General features: G+C 40.5%; 1 protein-coding gene across 1 annotated transcript in view; it reads left to right on the forward strand.

Annotated features, from left to right (window-relative positions):
• Positions 1 to 22,217, forward strand: part of PARK2 (parkin RBR E3 ubiquitin protein ligase) — a 657,679-nt gene that overhangs the window by 620,380 nt on the left and 15,082 nt on the right. Inside the window, exon 12 of the mRNA XM_009320759.1 lies at positions 17,067 to 17,153. Coding sequence (XP_009319034.1) covers positions 17,067 to 17,153 — 87 coding nt within the window. The remainder of the gene's footprint in view (positions 1 to 17,066; positions 17,154 to 22,217) is intronic.

Below are 22,217 nucleotides of genomic sequence, written 5' to 3' on the forward strand. Positions count from 1 at the left end.
CTATTGTCATATTACTAGTTGAGGTGGCATATACATTGTTATAAATACAGAAAATCATGGGTTTGCATCTTGTAAAGTTATTTCTCTTTGAAAGCTTGTATTGATGTGATTCATCAAGAAAAGGTGCTGTCATGTAATTCTGGTTGTGTGTGTGTGTGCTGAGCAGATGGATAGGTAGTTACTTCAAGCATCCAGGATGGTGGACAAGCTAGAGCAAATAGTTGTTAATTCTAACTTTCTAATCTTATCTTAGTAAGTGATGAGCATTTACCAAATTCCTGGAACTGGACACTGACTCCTCAAGTGCTAGAATCCACGAGCAGAGGCTATATAAAATGAGCTGAACCTCAGCATGGGATTCATTTCCAACTTGTTCCTTGAACATGAGATCGAACAAAACGTTCATACAAACCTTGAATTTTGCAGCTTGGGACCATTTTTAATTTGAAAACATAACACTTTCTTTTAATGGAAAATAGAGATAACTTGAACTGTAAGTCAAATTGTATCCTTTTCCCATTAATCCCTACCAGGTTTTCATGAACTACAATTTTCTCATATAGCAGCTGAGAAAAGTGATGCACACTTGATACTCCAGTGGGAAAATAACACATATCACAACTTACAGGGGCAAATTAAAGTCTATCTCTATTTGACAAACGTGATTTTGCCACTTCAGTGCAAGCAGGCATGCTTTGCCTCTTTTTGTTTCACTGCTTATAGAAAAATTCTGACCTCCTGCGTATCCAAAAATCAGACTGAAGTCAGAAGGAGCTTGTGGTGCACTGTTGTGGCACACAGTTGCAGTAAACATACTACATAAAGGTAACACAACATAAGACTCAAAACAAGGTTTGCTAATGACCCTTATTTAATAAAAAGCTACAGTAATAGCCCCCAAATACTGCAATACGACAACTAGGAGCTCTAGTAGTTTGGGGCCATTATTGTTGAGTGCTTTTAATACAGTTTTCGAAAGTAACCTTTCTTTGTTTTCTGTGTGAGCTGGCAGGTTGCCTTTGAAGTAGAAGAACAAAAATACAGTGGGGTCATACACTAACAGTGGCTACTTTCTTTTTTTCTTTGCATTAAATTCCCGGTAGCAAAGGGAGTTGAATTTTGAGGGGAAAAGAGAAAAAATATAACATTCTCCACCAGATTATAGTTATTTCAAGGTAAATACCCTGGTTTCAGCTGGGATACAGTTAATTTTCTTCCTAGTAGCTGGTACAGTGCTGTGGTTTGGATTTAGCGTGAGAATAATGTGATAACACACTGATGTTTTAGTTGTTGCTAAGCAGTGTTCATACTAAGTCAAGGACTTTTCTGCTTCCCATACTCTGCCAGTGAGGAGGTGCACAAGAATTTGGGAGGGGGCACAGCCAGGACAGCTGACCCAAACTGGCCAAAGGGATATTCCACACCATGTGACTTCATGCTCAGTATATAAGCTGGGGGGAGTTGGCCGGGGGGCAGTGATCGCTGCTTGGGGACTGGCTGGGTGTCGGTTGGTGGGCGGAGAGCAGTTGCATCACTTTTCCCCCCCCCGGGTTTTGTTCCTCTCTCTCTCTCGTTGTTTTACTTTTCATTACTTTTTTACTACTACTACTATTACTATTACTATTGTTTTATTTCAATTATTAAACTGTTCTTATCTCAACCCACGAGTTTTCTCACTTTCACCCTTCTGATTCTCTCCCTCATCCCAGCAGGGGGACGGGATGGGGGGGCGGTGAGCGAGCGGCTGTACGGTGTTTAATTGCTGACTGGGGTTAAACCACGACAGTAAATGATACATTGCTATTTAGCAGTGACCAATTGGTATGTTTCTTTATTCTTTGATTTATGCAAAAAAAGAACAACAAAAAAAGGCCAAGATACCATGATTAACAACAGAATAGAACCACAGGCATGTATGCTCAAGTAGTGGGGATTAGACACACACTAGTAATTTCCTCAGGCTGGTTTTATCTGAATAATATATAGAAAAAAGCGAAGTTTCCTTTTTTCCCTCCCCTTTGATTTATTATGTGCTTTTTATACAGGTCCTGAATACAGAATGTAGTTCATGCTACCCTACTTACCATTGGGAGAGAGGGAGCAAAAAAGAAGAAAAATTTCGATCACTTTTTTTTTAAGACAATAGGTTTTTAAAGGCATGGAAAAAAGATATTAAAAAAAAAAAATAGAGCGGAGCTTGAATTTTGTTTCAGGAATGCAATGAAGAGAGCCAAGATGTAAATGTAGCCAGAGAAATGGAAAGAAAACATGAATTTTGATGGAATGCATAGGAAGAGTAATGAGAGGGGAGGCCCAGGAGAAGGTGCGTTACTGCAGCAGAATGTCTCAAACGACAAATATTTAGGTGTGTGCTGTCCTTGTCTAGTGACTCTTGGTGCCATATAGCCGTATGAATTCATATTCTAGAAGTCAGAAACAGGCAGGTAGGCCCTGATCCAGAGCAGCTGTAAATTAATGTAGCTCCACTGGAGAAAATGAAGTCATGCCCATTTCCATGAGCCCAGATTCTGGCCACAATAGCAAGAAATTTCACATATAATCAGATCATCAGAACACAACCTAATTATCACATAAGATGAATTCTTATGTGAACTCCCTTTCTTACTAAAAACAAACAATAAGACCTACCACATTGGTTTCTTAGAAGCAGTAAATAAATGAGGCATTCATCAGCCATGCATACTTACTCTAAAGTAGATCATTTGCACTGCAGTTGTTAATTCCAGAAACTTTAAAAAGGATGTGCCATTTCAGAATTATTCTGAACACAAGACATGTCGGTAGGCACAGGGATCTCCTAGTGGTACTTGGAGGGACTGGATCATGCTTTTCTGAGATGTCAAGCAGCCTTTGCTCCTGCCAGCACTGGTACTGAGATGGACTGTGTTTGTCTTCTTGCAGTGGATCTTTTGAACCAAGACTGATGTGTTTTAGTCAACCATAAAGTGTTTTTATACAGAGGTCTGGTCTACTCCCATGCTGTTCAGAAGTTCCAACTTGGAGTGGTCCTTCTATACCCATGCATGTGCAGATATATGTTTCCTTGGGATTTAAGGGTTGCATCTGCTTTGCTGCCTGTGCTGAGAAAAGGGTGAACATCTGGGCTTTGGTTTAGTGTAAACTATTGTGCCATCCAGATTGTAGTTCCATATCATATGTTTACTAGCAGTGAAATTTATGCTAATTGTGGGTCCTAGGAATGCACTGTACATCTATACCTATGTGCGTGAGGAAGATTTCTATACAGTCATCCAAGATTTTCTTGTCTTCACTGATAAATCCCATGGATGTATAGAGAGCAAACAGCTGGAAGACAACCTTGCATCTACACTGGAAGTAACATGCCTTTGATGGTGCCTTGTTGCATGACTTCACCCTTGGTAAAACCAGACAGAAAGTGATTCCTAAGTACAGACCCTAGGCATATTTGCACCTGAGAAGAACCTTTGCAGCACATTAACCCACTAATATTGACATACGCAAAGGATTCTCAGGATCATGCAGAATCAGGTCTTAATAAATAATATGCCAAAATAAAAGACAAATAAAATGTTGCACAGGTTCATACCTGGTAAAAACATGATAGTCACATTTTGTAGTTTTCACTAAGCAACTGGAAAACAGAAGCACCAAATCACTGGGGTTAGGAGGGATGTCTGGAGATCATCTAGTCCAAGCCTACCCCTGCTTAAAGCAGGGTCAGCTGGAGCAGGCTCCTCAGGTCAGGTCAAGTGAGGTTTTGAATGTGTCCAAGGATGGACACTCCACAACCTCTCTGGGCAAACTGTGTCTGTGTTCAATGTCTAATAAACAACATCTACTGCTCTCCCTTCATCCATCCAAGCTAGTCATCTCATTGTACAAGGTTATCAGTTTAGTCAGGCATGATTTCCCCTTCACAAAGCTATGCTGACTACTCCCAAACACCTTCTTGTCCTTAATATGTCTGGAAATGGTTTCCAGGGTTAGTTGCTCCATCAGCTTCCCAAACGACCAAGCTGAGGCTGACTGGCCTGTAGTTCCCTGGATCCTCCTTCTTGCCCTTCTTGAAGACAGAAGTGACATCGGGTTTCTTCCAGTCCCCAGGATCCTCCCCTAGTTGCCAGGACCACTCAAAGGTAAACAAGAGTGGCCTTGTAATGATATTGACCAGCTCCCTCAGCACTCATGGGTGTATCCCACCAGGGCCTATAGACTTGTGTATGTCCAGTTTGTTTAAATATTCCCTAACCTGATCCTTCTTCAGCCAGGCCAAGTATTTCTTGCTCCAGACTTCCCCTTTGGTCTCAGGAACCTGGGATTCCTGAAGGGAAGTCTTGCCAGTAAAGACTGAGGTAAAGAAGGCATTGAGTGGCATTCCATGTCCTTTGTCACCAGATCCCCTGCCCCATTCAGCAGCAGGCCCACATGTTCCTTGGTCTTCCTTTTGTTGCTGATGTACTCGTAGAAGTCCTTGAGGCCTTTTGTGTCCCTTACCAGATTCAGCTCCAGACGGGTTTTGGCTTTCTTAACCCCATCCCTGCACATTTGGATGGTGTCTCTGTATTCCTCTTGGATCCCTGCTCCCACCTCCTGCATGCTTCATTTTTATGTCTGAGTTTAGTCAGGAGCTCCTTGTTCATCATACAGGTCTCCTACTGCTTATTATTGACTTCCTGATGGTTGGGGTGGACCATTGTTAAGCTTGGAGGAGGTGATCCTTGAACATCAACCACTGTCCTGGACCCCCGTTTTCTCCAGGGCCAGCTCCCATGGGATTCTTCAAAGCAGGTCTCTGAACAGGCCAAAGTCTGTTCTCCTGAAGTCTAGGCTTGTGGTCCTGTTTTTTTGCCTTGTTCCCTCCTCTCAGGGTCTTGAACTCCATCATGGTTCCTCCAGCCTAGGCTGCCTCCAGTCTTCACACCTCCAATCAGTTCTTCCTTGATGGAAGTATGAGGTACAGCAGACCATGTCCCCTTGTTGGCTCCTCCATCACTTGTGTCAAGGAATTGTCATCAATGCACTCCAGAAAACTTCTAGATTGCTCGTGCCCTGCTGTGTTGCCTCCCAGACAACTAGAGAAATATAGTGCATGTTGGGTGATTTGTAGATCTGTCAGAAATCCAAAGAAAAGTAAGAAAATTGCTGAGTTGTAAAATTATTTTTTATAAACATAAAAGATTTATGGATCATATTTTTTGTAGACAGGGATCTTGCTACCTATCAGTATATGCTGATCCAGGACAGTATTTGTTAGTTTTGTACACATGTATATGTATTCAGAATCTGAACATGGAGTTTCTTTTGCTAAAATGTTTATTGTGTGGTTCACCAAAACGGTGCAGAGACAAGTGCCAAATTGTTTGCATTTCTTGTAAACCAGCTAATATTCTGAGCTCACATTTCAGGGATCATTTTTTGGTAGTTTGTATAATTACTTTACAGAAAAAGTCTAGGATCAACAAACCAGAAAAGGATCAGTTTGAAAGGTCAGACAAGAAGTCACATTATTGACTAGGTATATACTCTGTGAACACAATTAGTACAAACTGTCTAAGTTTTAAAAAACATTCTTGTTTCAGAAGAAAATTACTTGAAACCACACAACTAGCCTTTGCACTGAAAAGAAGGTATAGAAATTGAGGGAACCTTAATGGGAGCTCTGGGCTGTGACAGAGTACTCCTGGCATGAACCAGCCAAGCTATCATTGATTTTTGATCAGACCTGTGTTTCTCAGGAAGCACCCGCTTTTCTTCCTTGAAAGATGAAGCGTGATATTTTCATTATTATTCCAATTCATTCTCCAGCAGTGTTTATAGAACAATTTGCAAAGATGATGCCCCATTCAGGAGAACCAGATATGAAGATTTTCAAAAATTCTTGTCATTTCTTTCTCACTTCTCTTCTAAACAATTTTTATTTTAGTTTATGCCCCTTTCAGATGACTTGGAATTGCAGGTCCTGAGTCTAAATCCATCCTTCAGGGCTTGGTGTTGATGGAGTTCCGAGGTCTGGCTACATCTAGTTTTAGACTGAGGCTTAACACCAAGTTTTCATCTGTTTTTGAAATTTGCCCAAGGTTTCTCAGTGTTGTTCAGTGTCAGTATTCAGGCTTAGAAACACCTCTAATTAGAATCACCTAATGCAGGATTTTTTTTGCAGTAAAGTACTGTTCACACTCAGAATTTGAACCAAGCCGTTGTTGAACTGAATGGTGCCGGTCTTTGAAGAGAACATGGATTGGATTTGATGATTCTAGATTAGTTATTCCCTAATTTTAAAGGATCCACTTCTTCATAAGACAAACATAAACTAGAAGCAGAACAGAGGAGTAAGATTATTCCTCCCCCCTCCCAAAAAAAAAAAAAAAATTGTGTCAGAGAAATGTCCTAATTAAATGTCCTTGCTTAATCTGGTCACTAAGAGGAAAGGCACATTCACTGGACCTTTGTGCAGAAGCTCGGCATTTCCTTAGAAGAAACTGACTTACAGAAATCTGTTCATTATTCTGTGCTCTCCCTAGCACATAGACTAAATGTGTTTATAGTTATAAAAAGCAAGTGCTACACATAGGAGATAGCATGAACCCAATAAAACACTTAAAACAACACCATAGTTATCCGAGATACATTATTTGTTCTATTTTATTTGCTAGATATTTAGAAGGATGTTCTTTTTACAGGGCTTCAGCTGTTACCAGATTCAAGAGAGGTAAGATGCAATGCCCTTGAAACAAGGAGCACCCCTTGCTCCTTTTTATGTGTTTCAGTGCATCTGAATACCGTTTCTTCTTTATGAGACTGTCTTGCCAGGACTGGTTTTGCATGTATCAGCTGTTAGTAACCCGGGACTGGATCTTAGCTGTTGACTAGGATTTTTTTAGAATCTTTTTCAATTGCAAAAGCTTAGCAAAGCCTGCCTGCGCTGATTCATGTGTCACTCCTGCCATCTTCTGGAAAGTTTTTAATATTGCTGGGTGGGCTTTTTTTAATGTAGATGAATTTCAGCAACCAGGAGATGAACAAAATATGTGCCTCTTGCACATGGACCACAGTCCGAACGGCACGGAATAGAAGTTTGTATGTGGGGTGCCTTGGTTATGTTAGGGATATTTAAAAAAACATTCAGGGAAGTGCGTGGCCTGATTTCTATTGCAATTCAGTATGAATTAGGCACTGGGTAATTGCTTAACTCTCATCAGCTTCCCAGCCTGAGTGTTCAGTAGCTCATTTCAAGAACCACATTAATGAATCCATCAGATTTCCAGGTCTGTTTGCACATATAAATGTGCAGCTAGATGCTCAAATGCCCAGGGCATGCATGCATAGCAGCAGTATTATCATATGGAAATAGGTTTGTCATACTGTTTAAGGGCGTAGTAATTGAACTCCAATGCTGCTAGAGCAGGAGCTAAAGCCACAGGCAGTAAAATTCATTCCTCATGACGTTCCTTGTGAACTGATATATGCATTCAGCAACAAAACATCTTTGTCAAACTTGTGAGAAGTGATATTTTCATGTAGCTTCCAACCATTTTGTTGCAAAAAATCAACTTTTTGCATCACATATGTAAAGTGATGCATCTCCTGCAGGAAGAATATTTTCAAAAGATATGCTGTCACACTTGTTATAAAATGCATTGTCTCACAGTTTCTAAAGGCATCTCAAGATAACTATCATTTTCCCTCTTTGCATCCTAGTTCCTTAAAAATAATGCTTCCTTCTGTATAAAATTTTACTTCTTATTCTTCTTTGTATTCATTTTAGTGTTGACAACATACATGCTAGCTTTTTCTTCTTTAGAACGTAACTCATGCTCTGACTTTATCTGCTCTAGGGTAAATACTATATTGTTCCACTGGAGTTAAAGTGGATTTCTACTACTGTAAGTGGGAGAGATACACAGTGTATGTTTTAATATATGCCTATATATATATTATGTATTTAGAGGTTTAGTTCCCTTTTTCTTTTTCTTTCTCTTTTTATCAGTAGTAAGTGGAATGCTACGTTCTTTTATGAGATATTCAAAATATAGAGAATAATATCCACTAGATTACAAATTAAAAAATCACAGTTTAGATACATTTTATAGTTTGGGCTGCTCTAAAAATGTTCCTTATATTCATAAATGACTAATCCCCTTATCCCTTGGATTTAGTTTCTAATATATTCCATTAAATGATAAAATGGAAATAATATTGATATTTTTTTCAATGTTTCCTCATATAAATACCATGTGATTTATTATGGAAATCATTTGTAGAAATATTAAGTTTACCTGCGTCCACTTTGCATTTTGTTAGTCACCCAGGCATAAAATTGCTCAAAATTGTACACTAGATAGATGTGGTTAGGTGTCTGTACCACTTGCTAAAGTTACTTAAATGGGAAGAGAATTAAGCCAATACACAATTGTGTTTGCTCTCCAGTGGTGCCAGCAAGAACCTAATACTGAACTGAATTTCTTGGTCATGTCTGTACTAGACAGTGAAGTAAGGCATCTCTGTAGTTCTGCATCCCCAAGCTAGCTCCAAGGAGTGCTGAAACACCTACCCAGCATAATACAGCACCACGCAGAGACAATAGTCCAGGTCCCAAATGCGTTATTGCTGCATTAGCTACAGATTACTGATGTGGCTGTAAGACTTCCAGCAGGGCTACCTTAAAGCTTCTCAGCAGTGTAAGCTGCAAGTAAAATTCAGTTTTGCCACATGAAGAAGAAGGAAAGGGGCTAGACTACTGCTGCGTAGAAATGAGAAGGCAGAGAGGAGAAGCGGGTATGCAGGAATTAAGAGTGGAGGAAGATGCCCGGCTGTGACAGCTGGTCCTGAAAGAAGAATCAGAGTCAGTGGCAGCATCTATTTCTGGGGTTAGGAAGAGCTCCTCAAAGTAGTGATGTTTATCATCTGAGGACTTGTCATAGTCCCTGTAGCATGACAAGCTAGAAGCCTTGCACTCTCTGCTTGCTGTCCGCAGCTCTGGCAAGTCGCAGGGACGTGAATGTCTTGCTGTGTTTACCAGTCTGCTGCTGTCGGCAGCTGCCTGCTTTGTTTAAGCTTTTCCACAGGTAGCTTGGTTGGCATCAGTCTCGGCATCTCATCCCAGTGCTCCAGGGCACAGGATTGTTCTGCTCCCAGTAAAAAATGTGCAACTCTGACAGGGCCAGATATGCCTGTTCAGACAACCAAAACCATGGTCCACTTTGAAAATTTTGCAGTGTCTGAACTCATGTTTGCATGGGTAGTCAGCTATCAGATGGGATTCCTCAGTGATAACAAGAGCTGACTCTGTTGTGCACACATAACAGCACAACAAATAACAGGTTTTCATACTTTCAGTATACCACAAAATCTTGTTACTAACTCTGCTTTATAGACTTTTCATTCTTATTTTCTGGAATGGACTAGTAAGTCTCACCTCCCAGCCAACATGCTGGGATTGTTGCTTTGCACATGCTGGGATTGTTGGATTGCACATCCAACATTGTGCAATACCCTTATGTGTACCCCTTGTCCCACAGGGGCCTGAAGTCATTTCATCTGAGAGAAGCACTTGGCTTCCTCTCAGCGTCTTTCTTCTGTTCTATCCCTTGCAGCACTTGGACCACAAGGCAATTCAGAAGGGGGTGGAAAGAAGTAAGATTGCCCATCCACAAAAACCAGCAAACAGGAGATTTGGGGCGGTCTAGGATAGGTTCTCTGAGCTTCTGCTGTCCGTTTTACCAATCCATCTTTCAGGTTAACGCTGCCTGATGCAAGGCAAGCTCCAGGACAGTCTGTTTGTCAGCAGACACAAACTCATCAGCACTCACTGAAGAACCTTGGGATGTACATGCCGTCATCTAGATCTTAGGGAATGAGCCCGTGGGTTGTTTTGTAGAAGTCAGGTGGGAGACTTTCACTTTCAGATTCAAAAGAAAAACATTGAAATCTCTAAGACATTTTGATGCAGTCCTACACTTAAAGTTTTTCATGTTTATAGAAAATTACCTCTTATAGTATTGATGGCAAATTGCCTTTAGATTGCAAAAGCTGCACAGAGACTGCAGCTATATTTTTGACACCATGTTTTGACAGATTGTCATGCTCCTCACAAAAGTTTGATTTTAGATGCAGTATGCATAGTAAATGTGTGTACTTTATCATAAGGAAAAAGACCAAAATTGCTCTGCAAGTACTACCATGCTTTGCAATGGCATTGTATCTGATAAAACTGGTGTCATTAAAAATGGATACTTTTTCTACTGTGGCATTTATCTTCATTGTAGTATTTGCAGGTTTTTCTATAACTGACAATTGGCAAAGCCACAAATCCTAAGTAAACATAGCTACTGCAGATGGTAAATATTCTGCTTTTAAAGGTTCTTGCTGTAAGCACAAGAAATACCAAAAGACGGGGCACGTGGCTGACGGTCTCACACTTGGTGCTGGATATAACAAAGTGCCAGAGGCAAAGTCAGTCCAATACCCAAGATGCATGGCTCACAGCAGTAGCATGACAAAGACTGTGACATTCGGGGGGAGGGCGAGTGGTGTGTTTAATCAATTTTGGATGGAAATAAGTAACAAAGTACATAGTTACAAACTAAAAAATGCTTAGTCTGTGTTTATGGATGTTTGAACTCTAGCCAAGAATCAGACTGTTCTCTTACTCAAAAGATATACTATATGGTAAAACCTTTTTTCAGTGAAATTTGGGGTCTGGGGGCTTTTCTTAAAAAAAAAAAAAAAATCTGTAGGTATGTATCACTCACTATAACATTATAATTCATACTTTGGAAAGTTCAGTTGGAAGCTACATTTTTCTGAACAGAAAAGCTATAGAGAGTTGACTGGGTATTGTGGGCAGTGCCATTCTATATGTCACTCTCTGATAGCTTTGATTTCCCTTAAGGCATGCTCATATTTTCACTATAAATCCTTGCTCCAATCAGCAGCCTATAGTTTGACTACAGAAGCTCATTAAGATCGAAACTTGGTGCCTTATAATATTTTACGTTTTCAAGGGGTATTTTTGACCAAGTGATCATGTTGTTGGGTGAAGAGAAGGAATTCTTTGCCTTTCCAGTGTTTTATTTACATTACTATTTAATAAAACAATCTACAGGTTAAAAAAATCTAGTTGAAAAATCCTGCTAGTCTGATAAAAAAACCCAACAAGTATACATTTGCTATATACAATATAAACCTTTGCTGGCTGGAACTCATAGGAGCTTCTATGTGATTGGTGACTACTTATTTGCACTCCCCCATGATATTTTCATTTACCAAAAAAAAACCCATGGCAATACTTTACTGATTAGCTTTATTAGGCCGAGTTTTGACCTTATGAAACCAGGGTGTGGTTCTTTTGAGGAATGATCTGAGATGATTAGCGGGGAGTCCAATGTTTAAAAATTTGAAATCTTTACCCTTACAGTGCCACTACGTGATCTTGGACAAGTCTCTTTGGTGTGGATCCTCAATGGCATTTGGGTTTCCACATCAACTTAATTAAGATCCTCAAATTCTAGGCATCCGTGGCCAAGGGTTTCTATGAATTAGGCTCCAGTCACTAAAACAGAAATAGTAGTACTTTGCTGCTTCACGGGAGTACGGTGAGAGAGGTTCACTTACAATTCCAAGATGCTCCGATGCTCTGGTAATCAAAGCTGTGCAAGTATCTCAGAATGATACATTATTTTGCTTTGATGTGTAATATATAACCAAAACGGTTTTGAAGACATAAAAATAAGTCTATCTAGTTCCATATATATCTTAGATTATACTTGGTTTCCCTTGTAGTCTCTTTAGAATATACTATAGCCTTCTCACATTACAATAGCACTTAATGTGCATTTTCTGGCAGCTCATTAAATAATAAAATTAACACCTGTCAACTGTGGTTCATTTCACCCTTAGCATTAATTATGATTAAAATGTAGTACTCTCTTAGTTTGGATTTGGACTTGATTTTAGAGGAAAGAGTAAGTAGAGGCATTGAAGATTGATTTCTTGAAGTACTTGTTTGCCTGAGAAGGCAAGATAAAACTTGTAAGCCCTGCATTTTAATGAAAGGTGAGAAGATCTGTGATTTTTCTTTGTTCATATAGTCATGGTTTTGAGGAATCTTTGCATCTCTTGCGTACTAGTTTTGCACTACTGGCAGAAAGCTCCGGTACTGATGGAGATGTTGATTCTGCCTTCATTCAGTAGCTTTAATTTTCATGATTCCCATCTGTAGTGATGGGTCCAGACAGCCAGCACTGAATGAGGGAAGATCAAAGAAAAAAAGGTAGAAGAACAGAGAAGACAAAGAAATTTTGGTACGATTGCTAGTCAATATATTCTCAATGACAACAGGTCATATCAAAAGAAACTGATTTCATTCTGTGATGAGATTACAAGTTTGATAAGAAAAAGTAATTGCACAAAAACAATTTCTTTTTTTTTTAAGACTTCAAACTACAGAATATTCTGATAAGGAAATCATCACCATAATATATCAATAAAAGGCTTTAGGGGGCTGGGTTCCAACTGACATGGTTAGGGTGTGTGCAGCAGCATTGTCTCATCACTATCAGGTGACGCAGTATGCATGCCTCACTGGGCAGTGGTCATGTGGATAAAGAACTGGCAGATGACAGAAAGCAGCATTTTCTGTGAAGAATCTATGTGTAGCAGGGTATTGCTAGCAGCATTCAACAGGGACTGACAGCAAACCTGTCACGATTCAATACTCGACAGTGATCCAGAAGTAAATATAAAGACTGCTGAAACAGCACAGCAATGATACAAAGATCAGTCAAATATAATTAATGACAAAAACAAGACAGTCCCCAGAATAGTGCCATGAATATGATTTGGGAGGGAGGAGGAATGGCTTAACCAGTGAGAAACTTAAGAGTTCCTCTGCTTAGGCTAAAGAAGATTCAGAGGTATCTTGATTACAGTACGTAAGTACCTTCACAGGAAGAAAATATGGGATACCAAAAGACTATTTTAGCAGAGAAAAACGCGAAGCAGAAAGCAATGGCTGGAAACTGAAACCAGAAAGGGTCAAAGTAGACATTAGATACAATTTTTAACAGTGATTTTGAAGGGCCATTAAAACACTGTACCAGAGGTATGAGTGCATCTTTTCTTGCCTGATGTCTTTAATCTGGATGTGAATGTCTGTTTTAGAAGATACACTTTGGCCAAACCACGTATCATACATAGTCTGTCTTCAGTCTAGCTAATAGTGATAATTGTAGGAGTGAAGACATGGCAGTCCAGATTTCAACACGGATTGCAGAAACCTGATAAGAAATCTGGGTATGTGCTTGAGTTGTTAGCTCACACACAAGTCCCTAGCAGTGCACTTATGGTGCTGCAGATTAAACCTTGACTATGACTACCTCACTGCAACCTTGCCTTCATTCTGCTGTGTAGACACATGGGAAGAGGTAAGGGTGAAAAAGGAGTATCTGAGTTGAGGAGTAACTTTAAAATACCAGTAGGGAGCTCAAACTTGAAGCTTTGTGTAGGGATTCAAGAATGGGAGTATTGTATTGAAGTTGGAAGAAAGGTAATTTTAACAGTAATATTTTATTAGCACTGTAGGGAGATATTATCAGAGACCAAAGAAAAGGCATTTGCAGTAGGCAAGAGAGAGAACAAGAGCTGTGGTGCTTAATCCAAGGGAAAGCAGATCTTTGTAATGTTGTGAAAATGGAAATGGCAAAATCTTGTTTCCAAAAAGCCAACCAGCATAGCATGTAAATGACAAACTCGTTTTCCTTTCATCCAAAAAAAAGAGCAACATTCTGCTTCCACTTCCAAACTTAAAACGCTTAAAACACTATAAATGGACCAGTCAGGAATAACTGAGACTACAGCTTGGTTTCACCATCCTATTTTTTATTCAGCGTCACTCTTGGCACTGCGGATGTCATCTGTGGGGTTTGAATTCCATAGAGCTGACCAGAGTTTGGTCTGATTTTACCTTTTGTTTGAATGATCATAAAGATAGGAGGATTTTAAAAACAGGATCTGGATCCCTGTTGAGGTTTTTAATACCTCCTATTCTGAGGTCACTTGGATTCAGGATTTCTGCTTAGACCTATCTCATACATTTTTACAGATACTCAAAAGCCTGTAATAGCACACACACAGGTTATATTAATTTCCAGTGCCTAAATCCCTTAAGTGCCTTGGGGATTTCCCTACCGATCCTCTTTTTAATGCATAAACCTAGAGGGTAGTTTTGGGACCTTTGGGATTTATTCTTTGTGTTGGTTGTTTTCCAACTCAAGACTCTTTCAAAGGTAACAACAGTAAGTGCTAAATACACAAAGACATAGGAAGTTTATATTATCATCACAGTAATCTGCCAGTCCTTTTTTGGCAAATGAAGGGAAAGAAAGTGTGACTATTGTTAGTAATTACACTACTTATAGTAATTTTAAACACTTACTGATATTAAATTTATACAGAAGTGTTAAGAACAACTTAAATCCTTTTCTTTCCAAGGGCAGAATAACTGTATTAATATTAATGAAGCCAAAAAATGCAAGTTAACTGACAGCATTTTTGCAGTTGCTGTATTTTATTACTGAAACTTTATTATATTTTTCATGTCTGAATGCAAAAAACGAATAAAACTATCACAAACTGCTCTTTGTTGTAAGTGACATGCCTTTTCTTTATGATGCATGCTTTGCTATAAAAAGGGAGTGCTTAATGCATTTCTGTTGGGAGATGCCTATTTATTCTGACAAACCAATCAGCCTCCAGGGTGTTCTTTTGCCACAGAACTGATCTTACATCTCATCCATTACCAGATAAGATGTGAAAAGAGTATCCCGTCTCACAAAAAAAAATCAGGCTTTGTTTCATTATGAGGATGTGGCAGGCTCACTCATGGACTTACTTGCAGGATATACAATTGTTAGTGAAAGGCCCAGTTATACACTCACGCATGTTTCCAGCACAGCAAGCCTATGGGGAAAACATTGGTAACATTGGTCCTGAGGATTTTTTATTTTAAAGGTAAGTATAAAAAGTGGCCTCTATAATGAGAAAATGCATTTCACATCTTTAAATAATACAGCATGAGTTTATGAATATTTTTATTATAATAAATAGCAATGCCACATAAACTACATTGCGAGGCAGCCAGTATGTCTTTGCAAAATATATGCCCTGGGGTTTTTTTTTTCTTTCTTCGGCACTTCCCCCTTTTCAATGTTTATGAAAGGTTTAAAATTGCACTTGCATGGGAAAAGCGAGAGAGACTGGAGCAAGGAAAGCAAGCTGAGGCGTTGTGTGATAAGGCAGTGATAAAGCAAGTGTATACAAAACCCTTTCGGACAAATGTTTTCAGCCAGATGTGTTCATAAGGAAATAAAGTCACGAAGGAAAAAGGGAATAGGGGACACAATAGGAAATACAGTTAAACTTGGCCATAACCTTAATTGTTAAGGGATAACAAGTCTTTGAGATATTGGGTATCCAGACAGAGAGTACCTCTTTATATGTGTTTAAGCTGTGTTCCACACAGCTGAAACTTTTAACCACTAATGCAGTGCAAATTGTTGTTGTATTTAAATGATGCTCTATTACAATAATGCAGCCTCTCACACAACATACCTTGCAAAAGTGTCTCCATTGGTAAGCTGTTTGCTAACAAGTGCAAGTGAATTAACAAATCAGTGTTAGTTGAAGTAAAATAAAACATTTTAAAACATTGACAAAATAGTGGAGAGAAGTGACAAGAAAGCAAACAAGTGATTAGGTTCGATATCTCTGGAAGTTAGAACACTCGCTCCATTCCTCCACTCCAAATTTCCCTGACTCTCTGAATAACAGGATCAACCCTTTTGGACTTGCACAATGCTTCTTTTCATAAAAGTGCAGTGTCTTTAGCATGACAATGAAATATGATTTTCAGCGCTTCTTAGAAAGTGACAATAAAGCTTGAAAGAGTTCAAAATGAAATTGCAAAAGCTGGAATTTGTGGCGGACAAATGTTCTAGTCTCGTGTCCTCCTGATATCCTTTATTCATTACATGTGAATGCAGCTCTGTATCTAAAAATCAAGGCTGTTTTATCAGTCTTGCTTATAATGCCAGTCAGAATGGCTTACCGCTGAGAGATCTTTCAGAGTCTGGAGTTGCATCAAGACAGCATAGCTTTAAAACAGCATAAGAGAGACCCATTTTACATTATTGACTTTTCCCCTTACCTGCAAGGACACAGAATTTAATGCAGCATTGATGGGTCAAAGATTTTGACACATGTCAAGACAGATATCTCCATTTTAGAGCTTAAAAAAAAGGCATCAAACTTGATACAGACAAACCAGTTTAGGTGGCAGAGGCAGCTCAGACTGAGGTAGGGACAATTGTTTTACTCATCTGCAGAAGACATTACTTTTGAAAGAAGCCTTATGTAAAGAACAATGTAATTTAAGGAAGATGAAACCAGAACAATTGCTAGAAATGCAACAAGGGTCTAGAGGTATTCCCTTAAAACTCATGTTAACTAACCTATCATTGTGTTCTTTCTATGGATTTTTTTAAACCATTCTATAAAAGTCCATGGCAAGAATATAATTTTCTAGAAAATGGTATTTCATATGACCTAGATAAAGTGATCATCCCCTAGTAAAGTCAGCAATAGTTTTCCATAGAGAATGCATTTGATTCAGAACTATGAACAGACTATTTCCATTAGTAAACACTATAAAGCAGAACTGCTTGTTTCATCCAACACCCTTCCTGTATAAACAGATTTCACTGTAGGATAAATACACCCAGAAGTATCTACTATGACTTTATGTCCCTAAATGGATGATGTAGCAAAATCTCATTTTTAATACTGGCATTTATGTTACTTCACCGATGGAATTTATAATAATAACAGCAAAATTGTTGTGTTAATGATCAGAGTGTATAATAAGATGCACAGTTAGGAGGATTATGGGAATTTAATGGGATGAGAAGGGCAAGAGATCATCTGCTGTATGACTCTTCCTGATCGTAACCTGCTGTCTATATCCCCGATGTGTTTTTATGACTTGTGTGCTTTGGTTTGTTTTCCAGTTTGCGTTCTGCCGTGAATGTAAAGAAGAATACCATGAAGGGGAATGCAGCTCTCTCCTCAGCACGCAGGGAGCCATGGCCCAGAAGGTAGGGATCCCACAACTCATTACATCCTGATCATTATCCCTGGCCCAGCTAGAGCGACATTTGTCAAATGGGTCCTAATTATAATTCTAAGTAAAAGCAATTATGTTCATGCTGAATTACTCCAGCCGTCAGAGTTGCCGAATTGGCTTTGCAGTGGATTTCAGTCGCTCTGATTGATAGAGTAGCTGAGTTCTGTAGGAACACACAGGGCTCTGCCATCAGTTGGTAAAGAAAAGGCCTTCCCAATGGGCTTTTGGGGTTGTTTCGATTCAGTGTGAACACTTTTGAAAGACTTTCTGTAGTCTTGCTGCTTTTCAGCTTATTTTCAGTGCACCAGTCAGGAAATCATGTGGGTTTGGACTGAACAACAAGGTTTTTACACAGCCTGTGCAGAAAATGCTGTTGATAATTTATGTTTTAGCTTAGAGAAATAAAAAATGGATTGCCTAGGCTGGAAGCTGTTAAATGATAATTATTCTAGGCTGCTCTATAATTTTCTAGCTATTGTAGCTACAGACCTGGACAGGAAATAGTTTTTCTCTCCTGGCATTTCTCTTTCTTTGAGATTCAAGTGTCCCTGCTCTCCATGGCAAATAAATCACAGTCTTTCCAATTTAAAAAAAAAAAAAAAAAAAAAGAGAGAGAGAGAGAAAGTGCAAAGAACAGGAGAGATACCCCCTAAATCTCTCACATCTTAATGCCCAGGGTGCGCTCCTAGGAAGCAGAAAACTAATATTCAGATGTCTGGCACATTTGATGCTAAGAGGAAGCTCGAACCCTGAGCCCCCACACCATCCAACATGGCAGATGCAGGACTGTGGGCAGGTGCTGATGGGGACTTGCGTCCAGCCAGCTCTCTGCGAGGCATGCCCAGCTCCTGTCAGTGCCTGTAGGTAGGCTCTCTCTGAGGCTGGCTTTTGGGGCCTCTCACTCTTTGAAGGTAGAGACTGGGAGGGAGCTGGAGACTTACTGGCAACTTTTGCCATGTGCTACCATGAGACAGTTCATTTACCCTACTTTGGAGACACTGCACTAGGCTATGAACTGTGTAGAGGTTCTTCTCTTTAACCTTTTATCCTGGTTTCAGCAGGGATAGAGTTAATTTCCTTCCTAGTAGCTGGTACAGTGCTGTGGTTTGGATTTAGGATGAGAACAAAGTTGATAACATACCGATGTTTTAGTTGTTGCTAGGTAGTGCTTACACTAGCTGAGGACTTTTTAGTTTTCCATGCTCTACCGACTGAGAAGGGGTGCACAAGAAGCTGGGAGGGGGCACAGCCAAACTGGCCAAAGGGACATTCCATACCACATGACGTCATGCTCAGTACATGAACTGGGGAAAGCTGGCGGGGGGGGGCCGCTGCTCGGGGACTGGCTGGGCATCGGTCAACGGGTGGTGAGCAATTGTACTGTGCATCACTTGCTTTGTGTAGTATTATTATATTATTATTATTATTATCATTTTATTTCAATTATTAAACTGTTTTTATCTCAACCCACGAGTTTTTCTCACTTGTACTCTTCCAATTCTCTCCCCCATCCCACTGGGTGGGGAGGAGTGAGCAAGCGGCTGTGTGGTGCTTAGTTACCGACTGAGGTTAAACCACAACACCTTTCTTAGCGAAGCTCTTCTAATTTATAAAAAGAATTAGCACTTGTTGAGACAGAATTAAACAGCCTGTATCCTAGTAGTCAGTCAGGGTATCTATCTCTGGTGCCCTGGAACATGTGTACTGTATGAGATGCAAAATCCATCTACTTTCCCAGCCTCTAGTGATTTGTGATTCAGATGTGGTATTTTTTGTTTAGCAGCTATCAGCAAATTTTTATTCCATGAATTTGTGCAACCCTCTTTTTTTAAGCCATATATCTACAAAGAGATTTGCAGCTTAACTACCCTCTATGAAGAACAATCTCCTTTTGTTTGCAGTAGCCTTAGAACAGTCTTCCAGCTCCCATTCACATTTATGTAAAAACAAAACAACTTCAACCAAAACATTGAGAGATACTTAAAGTATTCAATAGCGTAGTAAAGTAAGAGACCAAGGCTCCATGTCTTACCTGAATTAAATAGAGCTAGAACTTGAATACATCTCAACATGAACAGTCAGCCCTATATCCATTAAGCTATTTATGCCTAGAGTTTTGCCTAGAGTACTGAAAGTCACCATGGCACCTTGCAAATGAGTTCAACAACGTTGGCTCTGTGGAAGTTAGAGTCTGTATAATTTCTACACTCTAAGGCAGAGATAAAGGTGTGCCAGGAAAAATCAGAAAACCATAGGAAGAAGTGGTTTATTTTAAGTATTTGCATATTGTCTTAGTTTCTCCTGATGGCAATGGGAGCACTTTGTCCATCTGGTCCAGTATCTCAGCATGTGAATTGCACCCAATTAGACCTGTTGACTTAGGAAAGTTGACTACTTTTGCTGTTCCAGTGTAATGTGAACATTTTTGCTGTTCCTGAAAAATTTCCTGTACTCTCACAGAGCTGTTCCAGAATAGCTAAATGATAGTACAAGAATAACTCTTGCAGCTATGCAAATCAGTTCCCCAGTATAGACAAGACCACAGACTACCCAAAATTCATTTAGACTCCAACTTAAGCTGAAGTTAATTGACTTAGGTCAGCCTTCTTTTCCTCGAAGAAACTAAGAGAGCTGCACTAATTAAACTTCTCCACAAGGTGGTGATGTGCCACTGAAGGAATGTTTTCCCTCACTTTCGTAACCAGGCGAGCAAACTGAGAGGTAGCTAAAACAAGGCAAGCCCAGGTGCTGTTGAGATGTTGGTTTCACCCGAATAGCATCACTACAAAGCTATCCTGCATAAAACACTCATGTATAATACATACAAAACATTCGGGGGGCATATATGGAAAGAAGTGTGTGTGGGACTGTTTTCATCTCTTTCTCACTGAGATTAATTTAAACATTTATCCACTTGTGCTTTCAGCCATTTTGTTCTCTTTGGCCCTCCCCTGCTAGGTGCACAACTCTGTGTGTCAGAGTTAACTTGCTATTATTGTAGTGCTTGTTCAGGCAGTGAGGGTTGTTTTATCTGTGACCATCATCTGTTTCAAGGTAGGAATAATACACTTCCAGGGTTGTCTTCAGCTCCTGCAGTTTGACTCCTGTCCAGATCCTTTCCATATCGTTTATTTTAGAAACAGATCTTATTGTCACAACTCCGGCCGCTCGGATTTCAGGGTAAACCAGACATGCTGCCACCAAACTGTTACTCTCTGGAACTGGTGCAGGGTATGTGGTCTCAGGAAAATATTTTCTGTAAGAAAAATGCAGGCTTTATTTTCACCTCTAGTGGCTACAATCGTGAAAGGGCCTGCCGTGGTCTTCACATTTCTGCAAATGCCTGCATGTCCTTGACATTCCCGGTGTGAGAGGAAACACTGCGGGCAGGTGTAGGCCTAAGTCAGCATGATGCAGATGAAGATGGTGGAGCATGAGGAATGTGAAAGAGCTGGAAGAAAAGCCAAAAAGGCGTCTTGTTGTGGAGGAATTGGGTAGCCAGAAGTTGATGGCAACATAGAGAGCAGGAAGAGCTGTGGTGCCACTCAAAGCAGCCCTCTAACAGCCTGTGTGTCAGGGTGCCGCAAGGGTCATCTGCTCCCTGGGGCTCCCCATGGGTCTGTCAGGGCAGGGCCTGGCACCTGACAGGGTGGGCTGAGGCGGGGACAGGTCATGGACCTGTGTGTGGGCCTGGCTTGGTGGGGCTCGTGGCCGGGCAGGACAGGGCTGTGGGGCACTGGAGACCCAGCCCTGCTGCTGTGTTGCTGTGGCAGGGGCTGACATGGGGTCCTGGGCCGTCGGCAGGGTGGGGGGATTCCCAGGGGACTGGGCTGGGACAGCAAGGTCTGGTGGTACCCTCAGCGCCTGACACCAGTTTGGGAAGCCTTGGAGAAGCAGATGTCTCAGAAAGAGAGGTAGAAACTGATACAGAGGCATTCAAGTGTCCATGAAAGCCAAGAGCTTTCAGAGATAATAGTGGAAGCTTCAGAAAGAGAAGGAAGAGAGACGAAAGCGAATAAGCCTGTGAGGTGACATGGGACAACAAGGAGGGTCCAGGAAGCAGAGATGGTGGTGGCGAAAGGCGCCTGTGCTGGGCCAGATGTCAGAAGGAGTGAGGAGGAAGCCTGAGGTCAAGAGGGGGGAGCAGAGCTGGTGGGACTGTGGAGGGAGGGAGGGCAGCAGGGAAGGGGGAATGGAGTCAATTGGCAGGAGGAAGGAAGAGGGCAACCGCAGCTGCGAAGCACAAGAGGGACAAAGCAGGTGCCACATGTGGTGCTTAAGGCTATTCGAAATAAAGGGGTTTGGACCTTATAATGGTGGGAAGCTAGAGGGCATTGCTTGCTGTTTGGGGTAGAAAAGGCAAACTCAGCAGCAGGCATGCAGAGAGTATCCTAACTTTAAATACTGGTATATCACAATCTTTCAGATCTATGCACAGATATTTCATGGCCCATTGGGATGGATAAAATGTCCTCTTTCTACTGAAATGTCAATTTTTAGCCCTGATAGGCCATTGAAAGCTCATCTTAAGCATTTACTGGTGCAGGGCTGATTATTTCCCATCTTAGTGTGTAAGTTACATAATTTCAGGGAAAACAAAATGTATCTGTGACAACTTCAGTTGACAAGCTTTCTTTTAAAACCATTGCAGCCTCTTGGAGCTGTTTGAAGTTTAGGATGAGAGAAGTAATCATATTTGATGGATTAAAAGGCACAATGTGCATGATGGAATTAATGACACAGTAAAGGTGACTCCAGCCAGATTTAGATTTAGAAATAACCGCATAGTCCCTGCTATGTACACCACAAAACCAAGCTTCCTGGCCCCTTTTAACCTCACCCATAGACAGCCTGTGCTGATGGGGAATCTAGCCATAAACCAGCTTCCTCTGTAAGTCCCCAGCGTAAAATTAGCCTAGCTTTCCTAGCACAAAACCTTTCTAGACAGTTTGCTTTTTACCAGGATAAGTAATGCATCTTCTTGCTCACTAGCAACTGGACAATAAAATGTGATGTGACCACATATTAGATTTGA

The sequence above is a fragment of the Pygoscelis adeliae genome, unplaced genomic scaffold (genome assembly GCF_000699105.1).
Source record: "Pygoscelis adeliae isolate BGI_AS28 unplaced genomic scaffold, ASM69910v1 Scaffold33, whole genome shotgun sequence".
Classification (NCBI taxonomy): domain Eukaryota; kingdom Metazoa; phylum Chordata; class Aves; order Sphenisciformes; family Spheniscidae; genus Pygoscelis; species Pygoscelis adeliae.